Source organism: Quercus robur, chromosome 6 (assembly GCF_932294415.1).
Source record: "Quercus robur chromosome 6, dhQueRobu3.1, whole genome shotgun sequence".
Classification (NCBI taxonomy): domain Eukaryota; kingdom Viridiplantae; phylum Streptophyta; class Magnoliopsida; order Fagales; family Fagaceae; genus Quercus; species Quercus robur.
The window spans coordinates 13,814,734-13,836,645 of record NC_065539.1 but is presented as its reverse complement, the minus strand read 5'-3'; the positions used below and the strand labels follow the sequence as shown (position 1 = coordinate 13,836,645).

The 21,912-nt window shown below is 33.5% G+C and overlaps 2 protein-coding genes across 3 annotated transcripts; one reads left to right on the top strand and one right to left on the bottom strand.

The window, feature by feature from the left end:
- Positions 1-1,570: 1,570 nt before the first annotated feature.
- On the top strand, positions 1,571-6,963 carry LOC126732869 (uncharacterized). Of its 2 annotated transcripts, XR_007659570.1 has the most exons (10): positions 1,571-2,039; positions 2,229-2,373; positions 2,910-3,078; positions 3,315-3,573; positions 4,250-4,338; positions 4,553-4,735; positions 4,837-4,922; positions 5,117-5,201; positions 5,793-6,481; positions 6,603-6,963. XR_007659570.1 is itself a non-coding variant. In XM_050435916.1 (9 exons), the coding sequence occupies exons 1-9, from the start codon at positions 1,832-1,834 to the stop codon at positions 5,925-5,927; spliced, it is 1,359 nt and encodes a 452-aa protein (XP_050291873.1). In that variant the 5' UTR covers positions 1,571-1,831; the 3' UTR covers positions 5,928-6,963. The 2 variants fall into 2 exon arrangements, 1 of the variants encoding a protein (XP_050291873.1); XM_050435916.1 differs by having other exon boundaries at positions 5,793-6,963.
- Positions 6,964-7,658: 695 nt separating this feature from the next.
- Positions 7,659-12,839, bottom strand: LOC126732870 (probable prolyl 4-hydroxylase 9). The gene is made up of 7 exons (XM_050435918.1): positions 12,275-12,839; positions 11,913-12,070; positions 11,260-11,356; positions 10,032-10,127; positions 9,067-9,132; positions 8,784-8,903; positions 7,659-7,900 (listed from the first exon to the last, which is right to left on the bottom strand). The coding sequence occupies exons 1-7, from the start codon at positions 12,545-12,547 to the stop codon at positions 7,814-7,816; spliced, it is 897 nt and encodes a 298-aa protein (XP_050291875.1). The 5' UTR covers positions 12,548-12,839; the 3' UTR covers positions 7,659-7,813.
- Between the last annotated feature and the right edge of the window lie 9,073 nt (positions 12,840-21,912).

Here is a 21,912-nt window from a genome sequence, read left to right as displayed (position 1 = left end):
AACTCACGTTAGTTAACAACACAACCCATCATTATCAATATTAATACTCGATTTGTCATCCCAAGCCCAAGTTCAGTGCCCTTGCCCATGGGGCATAAAGAAAGAGAGTATGGAAGATTATGGAAATATGAAAGAGAGCTTCTTCGATTATTTGTAATATACAGATGGCTTGCATCCCTTTTACAGAAAAAGAGGATGCAATAGGTACAAATCACAAAATAAATCATAAACGAATATCTAAGTGGGCAAAAAGGCTGGCCTATTCCCAGACCAATCTAGGCTCATCCAGGGTTAGTTCGGCCCAAGATAGGCCCGCACCAACTAGATGAATGCTGAGGTGTTTTAAGCAAGGGACCCTCCTCGGCAGTTGCATTCCAAGAAACATCCATTGCAGCCGAGAACATAAAGCAGTGCCTTTGGGAAATCCACTTGCCGAACGTAAGATTCAGCATTAGACACAAGTTACCAGAAAATCATTTCAATAGCAGGGTAGTAGGGTCCACTTCTAGTACACGATGAAATACGTAGAAACAGTGACATAGACTCAAGAACCCATTTAGACCTCACAAGTGGAGGAGCTCACACACGTGTGGAATATTCCCTCATTATGATGGGTCCACTAAGAAAATGGTATTAAAGGGGAAAGGAAAATCAAAGATGGGGTTGGAAGAAAAACGAGGAGAGAAAGATGAATGAAAAGTGAGGAATTATAGTTTGATACTAGGGTTAGGTGATCTAGTTCAGACACCCAAAAAGGGGACCTTGGCTAGTCAGTACTCACTTTGGACAACTGCTTTTCAAACGAATAAACACCACGCCACTGCTTCAAACCATCACCTACTAGCCCAACCTCTTCTGGGACCTTCCATTGTGGGCCAAGCCCAAAGCAGAATACAAATTAATTGGGGATTTTGATCCAACAGGCTCATGGCTGTTAGGAATAAGCCACCATATAATACTTACAATTTTTATACCAATAGGACAATATGTGTTTCCCCTAATAAATGACTATTTACAAATTTTTATTAAATAGGTGACCACATAATATTATGACTTTTTTTTTTTTAAGAAGAAATACTATATGACTTTTTTACTATAGATATATACATCTTTTCTTTATGTGGTGCAACTATGTACATAGGTTCATAATTGTTCCTTAACTATTTTTAAAGGTCCACTACTCTTTTGAGTTTTGGCAAGTTTATCTTATCCCTCAATCTTTCTTTCTTTTTTTTTTTATAGAAAAATTTTGATACCACTTTATGAGAAATATAAAAAAAATTCTCTAAAACAATGTCTTTAGAGCATCAGTTAACTTTTCTATTTTTAAAAAAAAAAATTATTAGTTATAACTTATAACTTATAAAAGAATAGTCCCTCCAGTTTTGTTGATGTTATCAGGAGGGAGGCTGGGTGCCCTATTGTTTTGTAGTTCTTTTCTTCTTGAATAAAATTCTTCATTCATGAAAAATAAAAATAAAAATAAAAAAAAGAAAGAAAAAGAATAGACCCTTTAAAATAAATAAATCAATCAAAGAAATAAAAGGAAACGGTGCGTTGCGGCCAACTGGAAGTCTGGAAGTTGCTAAAAACGGCGCGTTTTCATTTGCAGTTGGAGAGCCAAAATTCGCTCCCTCGTCATCAGCTTCAAACGAGTCACTCTCTTTTCCGGTCCACTTTTCAGATCTAAACCCAACCAAGCCTGTCCCTCTCTCTCTCTCTTTCTCTCGCTTGCTTTCATTCACTTTATCAATGGCTCACGATCTAGGTTTTCTCTGAGATCCGAACCAATTACAAATCACACTCAAAAACTCATTTCCAGCAACACATAATGGGGGTGGTGATCGAGAGCTCCATTTGGGAACCAAATCCCGCGCTCTTCATATTCATCTTCATCTCCTGCCTCTTCTCCATATTCCTCTTCCCTTATGCCTCTAACAGCAGCTCCAACAAAACCTCCACTCTCTTCGACCATGGAATCCCCTCTTCCTTCCTTCGCTTCCAGCGGAAATTTCTCTTCCTCTATTCCCTCGCTTCAGGTCAATCTCAAAATCATAATTAACACTTCAATCATACTCTTCTTTTACAATGTGGAATCCAATTTCAATTTTGATTTTCTTGCATTTTCTCGACAAACAAACTGAGTGATTTCTATTTGGTGAATTATTGTCCGATTAGATTTCGGATCGGTTATCTGATTTTTCGTTGTTTTTTTGCAAATCTCACAGCAATGGAAGGACTGTGGTCAGTGTTTGGAGAGTTCGAGCTAGCTTATTATGGTGTTAGCAGAGAGCAAATGGTTTTGTATCTCTGTGTTGGTTCTGCAGCTGCTCTTTTCGTTGGCACTTTCTTAGGCGTGCTTTCCGATTTAATGTAAGTGCGCCTTTTGCCATTTATTTAGATGCTATTTGTCTAGATTATTCATAATTTAATTTGAAGAAGAAAAAGGAAAAAATAAATTTATGTTCGTTATGAAATAAGATTGAATAGTGATAAATTAATGTATTCTGAATTCTTGAACAGATGAATAGTTTGAAATTTTGGAGTTGGGGAAAAAATAGGTACTTTGGAAATAATTTTTGAACAAATTTGAAGTCGAGAACTTACCTAAAAAAATAGAAGAAGAAAGAGTTTGCAGGTGATAAAGGCTCTCATTTTCAGTAATCTTAGTTGATATGGAATCATTGCCAGGTTTTTGTATATCGGTGCAGAATACAGACCTAGATATTGGACTTCTGGTGTTTAGCTTTCATGTTTTTTATGTAAGGCTTTTAAACATAACGTGTGAACTTGATAGAACCGAGTCTTCTTTTTCAATGCTGTGACATCTTTGGAGCATTAATTTTTCAAGTTTGTGGAATGGAATATGTAGTAAACTCTTACGAAATTGTTTATATTCCTGTGTGTAGAGGTCAAGCAAAATTTTGTCTGTTTTTTTGCATCCTTCACTTCTTTGTTGGCATATGGAAGAGGGTTACTTCTCATCCAAGTGTTCTGGTGGCAAGCATCTGTTTGTCTCTCACCTCTTCAATATTTTCATTCAGTTTTGAGACGTGGATGGTTGTTCAACATGAAAAGGTTTGTTAAGAGAGATCATTCTTCACTTTTTATTTTTCAGTACTTGATGTAGGTGCCATAATTTTCCCTCATGGAAGTGACCCAGTCCTAGCCTAAGTATGTTTACCTGATTAAGTGATTAGTTCCTGTTTCATTTGGTCTCATGTTTTGGGACTGAATTCCTGTGTGACATCATAGGCATATGTTGAATAGCTGAATTGCTAGTGATTATGGTTTTTGTGTCTCTTTCTTTGCAGCAAGGGCACAGGCAAGATTCAATGAGTGATACATTTTGGTTAATGACTTATTTTGAGTCTGCATCTTTCATTGGAAGCCAGGTGTTTGCAAATTGGCTGGTTGGTGATAATTTGGAAAAGAACATAGTATCTCCTTCCACTGCAGCTATCTTCTTGGCAATGATAAGCATTATTTGTTTTACTAGAGGATTGAAAGGAACTATACAAACACCCGCATTTACGGAGTATAGAATGTCTTTCAATGCATATATTTTTGGTGGTAAGAGTCCCATCTTTTTAATTAAATCTATCTTGTCTTTTCTTTTACTTAAGCAAACTATTTCTGGGCAATTTCAAAATGGCAGTCAAATCTATTATTAACTAAGCGCTATTGGGACTGGAATGATACAGGTGTCATGACACTTAGAAGTCATTCAAGTTAGAAAAATAACTGAACTAATTGTTCAAATTCTTTTATAATTTTTTTTTAATGTTTCATGCGGCTATCATCTTGTTGACAGATTCTTTGCTGCCTTCAAATGATACTTGTCATGGTCTATTTTTATTTGCTTTGGACTTGATCCAGTTTTTTACTTGTCATCATTGTCTTCCTCCTTTTGCTCTTCTTCATCACTTAGCTGCTCTGCTTTGTTATTTTCCAGGTCCACACAATTCATCTATTCCTTGATTCATGAAGTCTTTTTCTTCACTTTAATAAATTGTGTATATGAACTAATCTACCTTGAATTTTTCCTGTGTTACTGAGAGGAGATGAGTACTTGTAGCATCTCTCATATTTGTGGATCTGCATTATGAGTCCTACACAACGTGGACATTCCCTTGCAGTTTAGGATTAATTGTCTCCTTGGCTATACTAATATTTAATAATTAAACATCTGATTTCCAATCACTCTTTTGCATGAGGTTATTATTGACGAACTCTTTATGATTGGCAGATAAAAGAATTTGGCTTTTGGCATGGGCACAAGCTTGCCTTCACTTCTCCATTGCAGTGTTTTGGATTCTGTGGGCCCCAACATTAGTGGTATGGTGTAAAAAATTTTGATGCAAAATCATCACATCCGAAACACTATTTTGCAGGATGGGTCTTTTATTTTATTATTCTTTTTAACCTTCTTTAGGTTATTTTCAATTCAATGATTCTATACTCTAATCTCTCAACATTGACTAGATCATGAATACTGACTAGCGAATTATCTACTAAATTGTGAAACTCTTTGAAACTTGTGTAAATTTAGGCTGATGGACGAGAACTGCATCTAGGGTTGATATATCCTTGTTTGCTAGGTGCGAGAATGCTAGGAAGCACAGTATTCCCATGGCTTATTAGTGGACCATCATCACTTCGCACTGAGGATTTCCTAGTATATTCCTTTATTATAATGGGACTTGTGTTGTCTATAGTAGCTTATGATTATCAGGTACACATCTTATATTTATGGAATTATGAGAAATATATTTTTCTGTTGGGGCTCTGGTGTTAGATGTTGGGACATTTACACTGTTCATTTCTGATCTGCAGGAAATTGGAGTTTTGGTCACACTATTTTGCTTGTTCCATGCTTGCGTTGGCCTGATTTTACCTTCACTTGCCAAATTGAGGACCATGTATGCTAAACTAAGTGTTCTATCTCATAACTTTAGAAGAGTCGGCTGTAAATTTTGTTATGCATTCTTTGTGGTGTCTTTTATCTGTGGTTTGAACCCCACTATTTTACCTATGAAAAAAAAAAGAGAAAAAAAAAAAAAAAGAGTTATGTGGATCTGTTTTTTAAGTTCTCTGCTATTAATTGTGTTTACAGGTATGTGCCAAATGAGCTGCGTGGAGGAATGATAAGCCTTTCTCTAGCCCCTGCAAATGCAGCAATTCTGATTTTTCTGATCCAAGTGTGTTCCTCTCTCTCTCTCTCTCAATAATTGAAAACCTAAAGTGTATCTCTCTATTTAAGGCGTTGCTAACTTTGGGAACGGCATTAAAAATCTCAGGATCTTGTATTCTGCTGGTTGATTGGTGTGGCAAACCATTGGTAGACTGATAGCAATTTTGAAGGGCAAATTATGTTAACTGGTGGTTTTTAACTTTGTGACCTTTTTCTCATTACCCAACAGTGATGGCAATATAATTATACTAGGCTGAAACTTTATAGCATATGTAGAAATAGAAGATCCAAACTCAATTTCTTACTTATCTATAATTGTTTTCCACCTGAGAATGTTAGAAGTGCGGCATATGTAAAATGCTCCTCTTATTCTAATTTTATTTTTTGGGCTGGGGAGAGGGGGAAGTATTGCATGCTTGAAGGATAACATATAAATTAATTTTACTGAACAACTGTGTACATTATACCCAAAGCTATCCTCTTAAAGAATAACATATAGAGGATTCTGACTTGGGAATACTTGCTTTCAGGAAATTCACATCTGTTTTCATTCCTAGATATTGTCATTTACTTTAGTTGCTACTTGGTATTTTTGCAGGGAGGCTACTATCATAACATTGGGAATGCAGCAGTAATGGCTTTTGCTGCACTGGGGCTACTCTCAGCAGCTGGTAGCATGCATGTATTGAAGCGATTAGGGAAGCAACCATATCAAAACTGGCACAAATCATGATTTCATACCCAGTGAAGCTCAGGCTTGTCTGCATGGTTGATGAGTTCTGTATGTCTTCATCAGTCCCAGATATCAAGGAAGAAGTAAAAAGAAAAGAGATTTTTTGGGTTCAGGATTCCGCTGATGCTTCAGTGAGGTGTATACCGATATAGAAGGAAACAAAAAGGAGAAGAAAAAAATAAAAAACAAAACCAACATTCAACTCTAAAGGAGTCTGAAAAGGAAATTGCTACTTGTCTACTGGCACCAATTTGAAGTCTCTTTGAGCCTGAACGTTTTCAAAATTTAATTCTAAGATTCTATTTTCCAGGCAGTGCCATTACCCCAGCTGGTTAGTCAGGAGTATACAAAAAGACTAACATGGTGATTACTAGGTCAGTATTGTTCTGGAAGGAGACTCGTCGCCGTACAGGTCTTAGAGGGAGACTCATTGCCCCTTCAGTTCTAATTGCTTATATGGTAAAAATCATACTATCACTGCCTCAAGCAATATGAAGATTTGCATCATGCATTTATTCCAATTCTCCGGCAGTGGACCTTGAGTGACTCAGGAGGTGGAGGCTTTGTTTTGGTGATTTATTTATTTATTTATTTTTTTGGGTTACTGTGTATGAATGAGTTGAACTTAATTCCTATAATGGTCCTGAGAGAACTTATATTGCCCTCATTGCGTAGTAAATGGAGTTGAAGTTGCAAGAAGGATGATATTTTTGCATTAAGAGGTACCTGCCACAGCCAATAGGCCAGAAATCTCTTCAATTACTGGACCAGAATTTCGTAATGCAGTTCATTTTTCACTGCTAGACGAGCTTGTGTCATTTTGGGGGGCATTTATTGAAACAGGTGATTGCTTATGAATAATGATTTGCAAGGAAGTCATGATGAGGTTAACTGTTTTTGAGATCATAGATATAATAATACCTTTTTACTGTTCCAAATTGATTATTTAAAGTCTCTTCTTGTTTACTTCTCGTAGGATTGATCGATTGTGTGTATATATATTGAGAGAATCAATTATTACTTTATTATGAGTGAATTTTGCAAGTGTTGCTAAGTGACGGTGGACGTGGTAGGTAGGGTTTGGGTTCTCTCGAGTTTTCAAAATTGAGAGAGAGAGAGATTCTGTAATTCAAGCCATGGATTACTTGATTTAGGTGTGGGAGGGGGATTCATCTTAACTTAGTGAAGCCCTAATGGACCTTAGCTCCCCATTGTGGAAAATGTAACATGCTGAAGACCATAGTTGTTGCCACTTGGTGTGTTTCTTTATTTAAGAGAAGCTAATTCAACAGCCTTAGTCCAATGGGCTTTTAGGTGTAATAAGATGGGCCCTATTTCTATATCTGACCTTCCATTCTCAATCCGATTAGCAGAAGAGGGAGATGGTAATAGGCCCGGTCGCTTTTTTGTGTTTGCCGTCGTGCTTATGTTGTATTCTTACGGTTGATCAATCAAGCCTGTTAATTTAGACACCAAAGAGACTGCACCAAAAAAATAAAAAGGAAAGGAGGAGGTGGTAAATAGGTATGTGCATAGCACATACATGGTCGCGTCAAGTTTCAATTGCGGCTTGAATTGTAGACTTAAACCAAGTCCAACTCGATCCTAAATCAGGCTTGAAATTTCAACCTAGGATCCTAGACCCAACCGAGGCTCAAAATCCCAAAGTCCCAACCCAAACTAGCTCAGTTTTGGGTTAAGCTTGCACTTCTTCTAAATGAAGACTACCTATATAAAATAATCATTTACTTATAGGGCCAATTGGCTGCTGTAACATGAGAAATTATTAATTTCAAATTAATCCCTCTAATAATACTACAAGAGAGCTGCCAAATACTCAGGCAAAACAAAATTTAGAAATACAAGCAGATTGTAGGTACAAATATTTAATCATTTTGTTCTTCATCCCTGATCCACTTTGTAGCCACCCATTTTACGCCTTTGATCACAGGGCAGCTGCCATGAAGTGACATCTGCCAAAGTTTTCAATTTATGAATTCTACTAGAAGCCAACAAACAGCAGGTCTAATTCATGCAATTATGAATGTAAACAATAGTGTTAAGGCCCTAGTAATTGGTTTTAATAGCTACAAAATTTAACAGCGCTTTTAATATAAGGTTTTCATATCCATCAAGCTACTATGTGTCCAACAATTGATTATGCTTCACCATAAAAAAGAAAAAGTAAGATTTGAACCCACAAATGATGATGCTACACCTAGTGGGTTTTGAACCCGCAACCTCACCCTCCCTATAGTTTTAAAAGTTATAAATTATATCCTGAGGTTTAAAACTGTTACAAATTCAAAATTATAGTTTCCTTAGTTTCAAATCAAACACCAAACTTTAGTTTCAAATCAAACACTCACTTTTGAAATCGTATTAATTTAAACCCACAATCAAATTCAAAAATCAAACCCCCACATCAAAACGAAAGTGTCCAGGGTTTAAATTGATATGAATATAAGTGTCTAGGGTTCGATTTGAAACTAGTAAAATCATAAGATTGTAATAGTCTTAAACCTTAGGGTTTAATTTGAAACATTTAAAACTATAGGGTTCAATTTGAAACCACCCCTAAAATATAAGTTAAAATGTAATTTACCCAATAATTAATTAAAGGTTTTGGGAATCTGGAGAAGGTTTCTAACTGTAGACATTTGCAAGAATCTACGTATGTAAAAGCAACATAAGAGGAAAAGTTTGAAAGTAGCCACAATTTGGCAGAATGAGGTATTCTACAAACTTTCAGTAGTTTAAAATTTGGCTAATCTCTATTGATAAGGATGATTTTCCTGATTAAGAAACTATGGACTGTCTAATGATAATGGTGCTAATGATAATGATGTTACTGACCGGATCAATTGTAGCATTTGGAAATATTGAATAAAATAGAAGTCCATCCCCTTTCCGTGGCTTCACTTTCAAACCAATACAGTCCTTGAAATCATAGCTTCCGTCCATATTTAAGCCATTCTGCATGTCAGAGCACAGGATATATACATTAACCCCCAAAAGGGGAGAAATACGAAAAATCATGCATAGAATAATTAACAATAAGGTCAAAATTTCATTCCTCCCCCCCACCCCCACTCTAAAAAAAAAAACTAAAAAGAGACAACAGAGGTCTTGATCTTACCTCAAATGGGAACATAGTTTCCCCTCCCTTGTCAACATCAGATAAATACAACAAGAAAGAAGCCATCTGTATGAGGGTTAAGATAAATGTTACAATTCTTTAGAATCATAAACACCTTAATATTTATATCAAGTAATTCATATTCAAAAGATCAAGATGTGATCGACACTTACCATACTTTATCCAAACACACGTTTCTGTAGTTATGGTAAGTAAATTTAAAAGAAGAAGAAGAACTGGAACAAAGCATGTCAAATGTAACAAGCAATGAAGAAACACTGAATATATGAAACTAAACACAATTGTGAGTGTATGATGTTCATTTGGTTTAAACATGTAAAACACAGTTTTATTAATTAAATAAAAATTTACTGATAAAGCAGATCATTAAGGTTGTCAAGTGTATGAAGCCAAGATTTATAAACTCACAGCTAATTCATGTGATTGGAGATGAAAGTTCTGTTGTCAGTAAAACCTAAACTTAACGTCCTAGTGATTTAAAGTTCTATCTGAATATTTTTATAATTTAAGTTTCTCCCATTTTTATGGAAATTAAAGTGCAAAATATTCTATTCTTGCAATTTTCTTTCTTTCCAAAGAAACAAAACATACATTCTGTTTGAGAAAGAAATATGTTAATTTTAGAAAAATAATGAGAAGAGCTGTTCCTTGTTACGTAAATCCTAGAGGATGGATGTTTCATTGTCCAGCAGGCAGGTCACATGGAGCAAATCCTATAATTTTTTTCTTCCCCTCAAACTCTCTTTCAGAAGACAATCATGTAAAATGATGCAGCATCACCACCTTTGCTGTCAGCCCAAAACTGAAATGCAATTTCCTTCTACTTACATATTATAGAGTATAACATGGAAATTTGCTTATAATTTTTTTCAATCTAACACGGAAATTTGCTTTAGAAACAAATAATGACAAACAAAAACCTATGCTTTTTGCTTAGAATGTACCCTTTGGCTCTTCTGTGGGCCATACTCAGCAGGATTGAATGCATCATAATGAGATTTATACAACTGCCCAATCTCATAGCGCAAGATGTTGAATGCCTGAAACATGGTGATATCCTCAGACAATTTTAAAATTGCCCTGAAATAAAAGGTTAACTACTTCAACGAAAAAAGAGAAACACGGAATTTAAATATAAGAATTTCCTAGGTAAGGAAATTTAGATCATTCATACATTTGTATATAAGATAAAAGAAGATAATAGCAAAAGCATAGAAGATAATATCAGTATTCCAGCCCTGGTGATTTTGAACAAGTTAGTGATAGCTTGCATTGGATCAGAATACACTAATGAAATTGGAAACAAAAAAGAAAGTCAGGAGATTTTCATTTAAATGATTCAGATATGTTCCAATCTTATTCATGAACTAAGTCAATTTCATTTACCATAAAAACCTGCCATATCTTTTTCTTGCTACCAAAAGAGAGAGAGAGAGAGAGAGAGAGAGGGTAGAGTAGAAACTGAAAATACGAGGACAACATAAGAAACTCTTTTCAGGTACTATAAAATTGGGTAGTTCATTTCTACTATAAATTCAGTGGGAGAGAGGTAATAAAGAGGGGTGGTTTGGGGGGGTGGGGTCAGGAAGAAAGAGAGAGAGAGATCTCAGAGATATCAATATCATTGGGGCAACACAGTGATGTAATGAGTTGTATATCTGCAAGTTTCGCTGAGAATCAATATAATTGGATGGTTCAAAAAAAGAACTTAAAAGGTACAATGTGAGATGCATAAGGAACCAATATCTGCAACTAAATTTGCCAAAAAGTGCAGGGTAGCATCAAGAAATCTTCTTCTCCATGGCAAGGAAAAGAATAGGGAAAAGAATAGAGAAAAGAAGAAAAGAAAGCATTGTCCATGCTTCCATGGATACATTGTGTTAGCATTTTTGTCTTCATCTTCAAAAATTCTTCGTTAGTCACAATTATCAGAAGATATTCCTGCAACAAACTGTCATATCTTTTACTTCGAATTTTTTAATAAGTAAAAGTTTCATTAAATGAATATTTCACTTTGAATTTATAGATAAACATTAACAAAAATTGGTTATCATAAAATATAAAAACCTCAGGCCAATCAAATTGAAAACCACACACAATAGTTTTATCTTCTAACCAAGAGAGATGGAACGAGAGTAATGATGATGACGATGATAATACAATGACTAGTACCTCTCCATGGATCCTGGGAAGCATTGTTGCCCTCGCAATTTTTCCCTCAATGAAGTCCAAGGTTTTGTCTTCAGAAGCACTAATAAACACGCCAGAACTGTTCGAAAGCAAGCATTAGCTATCAATAGAATTTCTCATCAACATAATCACTCGTGTTCTTAAAATTGATAAAACTTCTAATGCCCATGTACACTAATTTAATTACCAGTACAACAAAAATTATATTTAATTGTACAGTAAACCAGCCGATGATGATGATGATGATAATCTCATGATTATTATAAATAATAATACTAAAAAGGAAAAGGAAAAGAAAAAGAAAAAAGTTGCAATTAGCAGTGCTTCAATATTAAAGAGCAGAAGTTTCAAGATAATTACTTAAATTTCATTAATTTATTCATTGAGAAGAAGAGAGATAAGTTTTTTTGAGAAACAAGAAGAGAGATAAGTTAAAAACATAAAATTAAACCACTGACTCTACTTATTTACTATATTTATTATCTCAATCACCCTTTAATTATAATATCAATAAAATGGTCATCTTGAAATGCCTAATAATCTAATGTAAAAATAAAAGTATGGTAACAGTATATATTATAATAAAAAAACTGCCTCAGACTTCACACGCACACAAACGAACACAGAGAAGGTACCTTGTTCTAATTCCCTGGGTGTTATCTGCAGTTTCTCCTGGTCTTAAAGCCACTGTCGACGGTCTAAGTCGCGGCTCGGCCAATTTTATTATGCTTTCACACTGTTCTGCTGTTGCAAAATTTGGAAAATATAGAGCCCTTGGTCTCCAGCTCAATACCTATTCATAGTTACAAATAAATTATTTAAAAAAAATAAAAAAACCAAAAAAGTACAAATTAATTTTTGGTTTTATTTTTTTATATTTTAATTCTATGATCACATTCAAAACCATAAAAATGCATCACAGAAAGAATCAGATAAAAATTCTAATCCAACTGAACTACTTTTAAAACTAAAATAGAAAGAGCATAAAATCGAGTACCTGAAAGGGAATTGAAGTAATAGAATCGTCACCGGTCTCTCCAGAGTTCAACAAATTGTAGTGGCTCTCCTCCTCGTTGACCGAATCGAGTAGCCTCGACCTTGGCCTAGCACCAGAAATGTCCGGCACAGAGACCAGAGAGAAGAAAGCGGAGGCGTAGAAGCCAGCGAGGAAGAAGAAGGAGCATAAGAGAATGACAGACGGTAACCCTAGCTTGTTCGCTTTCAGGATCAGGCTCAGGTTCCAATTTCCTTTCCCGGTTTTCCCTTTCATATTAATATCCAGTACGATTAATTCAAAAACGCGAAGCTCTGTTTATTTTTAGTATTGGTTTCTGTTTTCTTTCTCTTTGAGACCGTTTTAACTTATATATATATATATATATGTTGGTTTTGGCGTTGGGGGTTGGTGGGTCACAACTCTGAGTGTTAGAGAAAGAGAGACAGTGAATTAAAGAGAAGAGATCATCATGGCAACTGTTGTACAACACGGCGGGAATCTTCTTCGACAACGGGATTCAATGACTTTTCTTTAATGACTTTTTTTTTTTGTTGGTAAACGTTCTTTTATGAGTTATGCCTATTACCAAACTTTGTTGGATTTTCATTGCCATTTTAAACAGGAGTGAAATGTATAATAAGTCTACAGTATTTTCGCAGCACATTTTTATTTAACTGTACTTTTTTTTTTTTCACTAATCACATAAAATAATTTGCTACTTAAAATTTGTTATGAAAATATTGTAGATATAAGATTTTTTATGTATTCATGAGAGTATTATTATGAGAAGTCATTTCATAATACTTTTATAACAAATCATAGGTAGTTAGTTGTTATTGGTTTAAATTTGAACTTACTATTTAAATTATTTTTTTGCTCAATAACTTACTATTTAAAATTTGTTGGGATAATATTTTTACGATACTTTCACAACAAATTTTAAATAACAAATTGTTATTGACGGTTATTAAGGAGCTAAAACTAATTTAAATAGTAGGTTTAAATTAAACCGAATAATAATTTACTAGCTACAATAGTTTGAAAATGAAATTGAAAACCCGTTTGGTTTCCTCCTCTTTTTGAAAAAACGCGGATAAGCTAATTGGCTCATCCGCTCACAGAGTCATATAATAGTCATAGCCCGCCCACAGAATAATTTGGGTTGCAGTATTTGGTAGTTTATTTATTTCTTATCTGTTGTATTGAGTCTACCCTGAGTATAATGAGTCAATGGCGTGTCCCTTTGGTTGGGATCACAAAATTTAGAAATTTCCAGTTACTTTCACATTTTATTACCAAAGAAATTTTACCAATAAGTCAGTCCACCGCCACCACCGGAGTAACCCGGAAGTTTACTTATTGAATAAAATTAAATAGAAATTTCTATCATCCTTTCTTCTTCTTCTTCTTTTTTTAGGAACAGTTAAACTAAGCATTAAAAGGTACCCGATCCTAGTCGAATCCAACGGCTGCTTCTGTGTATGAACTATCCGTTTTATTTTGTAATAAACGACAAGTGCTTAACATGCAAGTGCGTTTTATTTTGTCAATGACTAGTGCAGCTTAACATGCAAGTGGTTATGCCATGCATGCGGGCCATGTGTCTTTCCCTTAGATAATCAGTTACTTGTATTTCATCAAAGAGATGAATGTTCTACTCACTTGGCAGTTGACACAGATCTAGTAATTTTTTTTTTTTTTAAATAAATACAATAAGATTTTAAATTTATCACTTCCATTTTATAAGAATTTTTTTATCATCAATCCAAAATATCAATTGATTTTTTTTTTTTATGTAATTAAGTAAGATTTTAAATATAATTTTTTTTTATAAGAGTCATAATCTTTTTATTCATCAACTAAAAAAGACTTATAAAAATATTATGAACACAACGCTATAATGTATGACTAGCCTCACACGCATGCTCAGAAACTCTTCTATTTTTTAGGTAAAGATTAATAATTTGAGATTTCTACTTTTTCTAATCACCAAAAAAAAAAAAAAAAAAAAGAATATGTGAGGTGAGTTTTGTAGATTGGAGGAGTTTTAAAACTAACAAAAGAGTAATCCTATTTTATAAAGAGTTAGAGAGTAGAAGTGGGAATTTAAATCAACGTAAAAGTAGAAATTTATTAGAAACAGGAAGACGTTTCAACGTAGAAATAGAAATTTATTATTTTTGTCAATTTACTATTTTAACCTCATTTTTAAATTTTAGGTAGATGTATTTTTTACAGTAAAAAAAGCAATAATTAACTTTCTTTTGCCAATTTACTCCATTTTTAAGTTGTTGGTTAATTAATTTAGGGGTATTTTTGACAGGAAAAAAAACAATAACTAACTTTCTGAATCCTCTTAATATATACAGATTATGAATACCAAAGCAGTTTGAAAATGAAATTGAAAGCACATTTAAGTTTCCTCTTTATGAAAAAACCCAATCTCATTAGCTCATTCACTCAGAATCATATAGTCATAGCCCGCCCACTGAATAATTTGTCTTGCAGCATATGTTTCTTTTTGGTAAATGGCCTTGCAGTATTTGGTAGTTTATTTATTTTGTATCTGTTGTATAGATATTAGATATAATGTAACTACCGCACACCCTTGGTATGATGGTTACTCTACAAATATAAGTGCTTGTGGGGTATGGGGTGTAGGGAGTAAGGGCCGGTTTTAAGTCTCCATGAGAGAATTTCACATACATATATACTTAGATTATGTTAGAGTAGAATTCTATCTTGTAAAAAAAAAAATATATATATATATATATATATATATATAGGGTAACCTGAGTATAATGAGTCAATGATGCATCCTTTTGGTTGGATCACCAAATTTAGAAATTTCAAGTCACCTTAATGACTTGCACATTTATAACAAAGAAATCTTGCCCACAGGATAAGACCTGGAATAACTCGAAGTTTATCCATTGCACGAGAAATTATAGAGTTCTCTGGTGGACCACGTCATTTGTCTACTATTCCACTAAAAAATTTCCACTTGTTTAAAATTGCTGAGTCAGTAATTAATTTTTGTTTAAAAAAATTTTCTAACAATTTTAAACATGTGGAAGTTTTTTAGTGAAATGGTAGACCAAATCACTTGTCCACCATGTGGATCTTATAATTTCTCCTATTGTACATTTGTTCTTTTTATTTACTTATATAAATAAATAAATAAATAAAATTAGATAGAGTTTCAACTTATGACATCTATTTTTTATAATTATGTTATTTATTAATAGATTAAGATACCAAGCGGTTTTTTGTGTAGGTGAGAATTAAACATCATATCTCTTATTTAATCATTAGAGACTTTACTAATTGAGTAAATTGGAACCCACTATTTATTTATATTTTCACAAGCCTCATTAAGCATAGTTATAAAAACCGTACCAAACCACTTGTTAAATTGTGAACCAAAGCATTTTCTAGAATAGTTTGATGTAAAATACTGAATATGCAATGACTCATTATCAAACCAAGTTAAACTGACAGATTGCACAAATTAATCTTTTTAACTCGCGGATAAATAATAAAACAAAAAAAAAAAAAAATACTACCGTGTGCATTTACTAAACTACTAAAGATTGAAAAAATTAATCTCATAAAGACATAAAGCAATAAAGATTAAAGATTAAAGAGATAAAGTAAAAGTTGTGCCATGAGATGAGAGTTGAGACTAAGGAGATAAAGAGATAGTGATAAAATTATAGCAAGTAATAAAAAGATGAACTTATAAAAAATAAAAAATGAAAGAACTTCTACACTAAAATAGTCAAAATTTTCCGGTCTAAAAGTTAAAAAGCAATCCTACTGCCTACTCCAACATCTCACAAATGTGTAATCTCTAGGATTTAATGATCAAACTAAAATTTTATTTTGAATTTCTATGAAATATGTTGTTTCAAGACTTTTAGACTATATAACTTAGTTATTGGATGATTTATATGGATGATGTGTTTTTTTTTCTTTAACTTATGTCATATGATTTAATAATTTATTATTATAATTTATTAATTTATCTAAATGGAGTATTTTTATTTTATTTTATTTTAGTTTCTTTTTATAATAATAAAATATATTATTTAATTAATAAATAAACCTACAATTCAACCAATGAATCACTAGTTGAACCAATGAACTAGTGAACCAACTCTTCAGCCAGATCTATCTTTGATACAATTTTTATAACTATGTCGACATGCCGTTAAATCAATAGCCTCCAACACAGAGTCACATTATTATTATTATGCCCATAAAAAAAGTCACTTATTATTGGTTTAGAAAAAGAAATTTATAAAGAAGAATTTAGATTTCAATCTTTTATTTTAAATTTTAATTGACTTTAATATGGTATAAAATATCACTACGTACCCTTCGTGTGATGGTTACTTCATAAGTATAAATATTTGTGGGGTGTGGGGGGGCAAGGGCCGAAGTTCAAGTCTTTAGAAAGGAGTTTTACACACATATACACTTAAATTAGGTTAGAGCAAAATTTCTATCTTATATTTAAAAAAAAAAAAAAAAAAAAAAAAAAAAAAAAAAAAAGATAGGTTTAAGTTACAGCTGGTGTAATTCTTTTAGGGTTACACATTTTCTAAACCATTGGATTTAAGTAGATCTAATGGTCAAAAAAATGCACTCTTTACTGATATTCTGATAAGGATCTCATTTATAGATTCAGATCCTTTAGATTTCTTAGGGAACTCTACCAGTAGATTTCCTTAAATCCTAACTACTTTTAAATGATTTAATAGTCTAGATTCTGCCATGTCAGCATTCCACTAACAATATTCTTAAAATAATAAAATAATATTGCAAACAAAACAATTAAGATTATTGTTAGTGGAATGCTGACATGGCAGAATCTAAACCATTAAATCATTAAAGAATGGTTAAGATTTAAAGAAATCTATTTGGTAGAGTACCCTAGGAAATCTAGAGGATCTGAATCTCTCATTTATTATCCTTATTTATAATATTCCATACCTATCTCTAATCCCAAAAATAGGTATAGTTTTCTCTCTGCTCTCTCTTTCTCATCCACTACACATTTCTCTCTCCTCCATTGCTCTTCTACCTCCATATTCATAAGGTTCCACCTTCACAGCCACATAGAAGACAACAAAGTCTAGTGACAACTACTGATTCATTAGAACCGAAGCATGTAGCAATTATTTTGATACATTATCATGTGGAATGGTACGAAGGATATAGAAGCATCTCTGATTCCTAACAAGAAGCACTATCATAATAGCGGTTATATCATAATTTTACAAGAAGCATCCTAGAAGCTTCTTGGTTTTAGTTCTTGACAATAGACATCTTTGATTCCTAACATTACAACTACCGTATCCAAACATAAATAGGGAATCTGAATATGAAATAAACAATTTTTCCTTTAAAAGTTGGATACAAATACAAATATATAATCTGATAAACTTTGACTGAAATCAGTAACACTTATTTTATTTTAAAATGTTACCAGATTTTTATCGAGATGTATCAAATCTATTATTCAACTGTTAAGGCTCTTTTTCTTTGTCTTTTTGGTTGATGAGCTTGATTGTTTTCCTGTTAGTAACTAGGATTTTGTGTTTCTCAATTTGCTGAACTATATATATAGTAATATTATTGGACTATATACCACACTGAATATCTTTTTTTTTTTTTTTTTTTCTTGTTTTTGAAGGTGGTAGGCCGTAGGTAGTCCTTTCTATTATGTTATCAAAAAGCTTATCAAGTTTTCCTTTTTGCAACTTTCTTGTAAAAAGATGTGCCTCAGAATAATTATTCAGTTATATTAATTTGTCTTGGTTCATTCAAAAACACATTACAATTATTCAATTACAAAAGTCAATTGTGTGTGAAGCATTGTGCATTTGAAGATACAAATCATTACCATTATTATTATGGTTGCTTGCTTATCATTTAGTGTGGCATGACATGAATATGATTGCCTATGGTTACCCAACGTTATTTTCTGTTTTTTCATTAGCTGGTAGTGTTAAGTTCTCTATTTAAGTTTTTGTGAGATGCTCCATTCTAGACTATTGATTGTCCAGTGTAGTACTAGATTTAAGCTAATACCATATAACAGAAATGTCTATAGCCTGGAGTGATGCTTCTATATCCTCCGTACTATTCCACATGATAATGTATCAAAATAATTGCTACATGCTTCGGTTCTAATGAATCAGTAGTTGTCACTAGACTTTGTTGTCTCAGATTTTTTGTATCAGATTCTATGTGGCTGTGGAGGTGGAAGAGCAATGGAGGAGAGAAAAACATGTAGTAGATGAGAATGAGAGAGCAGAGAGAAAAATATACCTATTTTTGGGATTAGAGATATGTATGAAATGTTATAAATAAAGATAATAAATGAGATCCTTACCAGAATATCAGCATTAATGAGTGCATTTTTTTGACCGTTGGATCTACTTAAATCCAATGGTTTAGAAAATATATAACTCTAAACCAGGTGTAACTTGAACCCATCTCTAAAAAAAATGATATAAAATGACATTTTTTTTTTATTGTTATTGTAAAACTTGTAAAAGGATTTGAGCTTTATTAATACGTGGATTTGAAATGAGTAAGTGTAAGATATCATTTCAAATTAATCTAAAATATTGTGGATCAAAATTTTCAAAATTAACATCATCATGTGATGTTAAATCTATATTTTCAAATCTCTTGATTTTAAATCCTCAAATCCAAACTTCTTCCTACAAAGTAATGTATCTAACATAAGCTTTGACAATCGTTCTTTGTACAAAGTAATAAATCAATAGAATTAGCTTGTATGCCAGCTTATGGTATATGCATGGTTTTAAAATCGGACCACCTGGTCCGACCAATTCAACCAGGAATCAGATACCAATCTGGTCCGGTAAAAATACCCAAAATCTGTCAAAATCAGACAAAACCGAAGGCTATTCCGGTTTTACCCCGATCTGGTTTTTAAAACCATGGGTGTATGCCTACACACCTAGGCTTTATGATCAAAATAAAACTATAAATTCGTCCAAAAAAAGAAAAAATAAAATAAAACCATAAAAGGCAGAAAAAGAAGAACAGAGCCAAATTTGCTCAGAAGCTCAATTTTACTTCCGGATCTAGCCACGGTCTAAATCCCCAAAAAGTTGCTACTTTCGCTGTTGAAACTCGAGTGGGAGATTAGTGACCACGCACCAGAAGCTAGAAATGTATACATTTGTCATCATATGACTAATGGGGGACACGCAATATCCACAGCTTAAAAAGGAGCTTGTCTGGTAGGGTGCCGATATAATTTACTCTTAGAGAATGGTGGACAAGCGTTGACGAGGGCCAGGTTATCCTAATCATATAATCAGATTCAATTTAGCTTGCCTTTATTTTCATTACTCGTGGGGGGGGGGAGTGTAATTTGAACGTGCACAATCATAATTACAGACTAATAAACGTAAGATGCATGAATGCAATAATAATAATAAGGGTCATGCCGTCATGCTAACGAGTTCTATTAGGGCACTAGTTAAGAATCTAGTTAAAGAAAGTTTTTATGGAAAAAGAAAAAAAAATAATTAATGTTTTGACAGCTTTTTTCATTTTCCATAAAAGTGATGTTAAAACTTTTTTTAACTAGATTCTTAACTAGTGCCCTAAGGGCACTCGTTAGCATTTCTTTAATAATAATAATAATGATGATGATGATGATGATGATTTGTTTTATTGCTTATAATTAAAAGTTTCAATTAACCAATGGTATCTTTAAGATATTCGTTAATAAATCATTTTGAAGATATTTTGATACCATTTTAATAAGAAATATAAAAAAGTTATTAAAAAAAAGTTTTTTTTTGTTAGAAATAAAATCTGATTGGAATGTGTAAAGTTTGGACAATGAAATAATTACTTGAGATATGTAAAGTCTATAAGGGATATATCCCCATAATTGTACACATTATTGCAATCATATCACATAAACTCTACAAGCGTCCTAAGGTTTATGTGTGTGTGTGTGTGCACGCGTGTTTAGCGAATATTTATGTGTGTGTGTGTGGGGGGGGGGGGGGATTGCTTAAGAGAGATATCAAAAAGATTGTGGATTGTATAAAAAAAAAAGGGGAAATTACACCTTACTCACTTGTGGTTTATCCTAAATTTAATTTACTCACCCGTAGTTTCATTTTTGACACTTTAACCACCTGTGCCCCCCTCATATTATGCCGTTACTCTAATAAGTTTCTTATCAAAAACACAACCCACTAAAGATCAAACACGCCTCTCTCAAAAAAACACACTCCCATGCCCACAGGGAATTGCTTAAGAGAGATATCAAAAAGATTGTGGATTGTATAAAAAAAAAGGGGGAAAACTAGACCTTACTCACCTGTGGTTTATCCCAAATTTAATTTACTCACCCGTAGTTTCATTTTTGACACTTTAGTCACCTGTGCCCACCTCGTATTCTGCCGTTACTCTAGTAAGTTTCTTATCAAAAAGACAACCCACTAAAGATCAAACATGCCTCTCTCAAAAAAATACACTCCCATGCTTACAGTGCTCACTATACGATGATCTAAAGGCTACAATGTATCTTTCCTGAGAGATTGGACCGTATTAAGAATGCAAAGAAGTGTTGCATATCTCAAGCCACACAGCTAGCTAGTAGTGTAGCTGGGACTGATGAAGGAAGCACTAGCTCAGCCACAAGACCAGCAGTCAGTGCAGCATTTGCTGATGAGGTACGCACTGATCAGACTACCAAGCTAGCATCAAAGGACAAGATCAACTCAGCAATCTTGGAAATGATTGAGTCCATGCCACATCATGAGTTCTTCATCCAGGATCATTGAAGAAGTTAGTTCCACAAATCTAGGAGTTAGTTACTTAGGCTTGCCACGTGTACAGCCACCAGAAAATTCAAATAACTGATTTTGGCGCCAATAGTTGAGTTAGTTATTTCTCTGTGTATATAAACAGAGTAATGTGTAGATGTTTATTCATTCAATTCATTTCATTGTAATTCATTCTTCAATCAATGAAATTCTCTCTATTCTATTTAGTTTCTCTGTTTCTTTACATGGTATCAGAGCCCTAGCATGTGCTAGCTTCGCTTCTTGTTACAAACTTTTCTTGTTTGCCAAACAGAGAATACTTCAAGAGTTTTCCTTGAATTCTGATTTTGCAAGATCTTAATTCATCTCTGTTGATATTGAATCTTGTCTTTCGATTCCATTTCCAATTTCATTAGAAGTTTCATTCAAGCTTCGTGAAAATCATCAATGGCCTCTGTTGAAGGAAGTGACTCTGATCCTACGCACAATCAATCCACACACCAAGCTCCTCAGTCTAACACAGAAATCAATTCTCCCAATCGGTTTTTCCTTAGTGCAAGTGAGAATCCTGGAAATATCTTAGTCACTCAACCACTCTTGGGGATGAGGAACTATCAATCTTGGTCTAGGGCTATGGTTCTAGCATTGACTGCCAAGAAAAAGATAGGATTCGTGAATGGCAAGATTGTAAAGCCTGAAGATGATTCTCCTCTGTATGAAGATTGGGAAAGTTGTAACACAATGGTGCTTTCTTGGTTGATCAACTCTATGCATGATGATGTTTCAAGTGGCATCATGTACTGT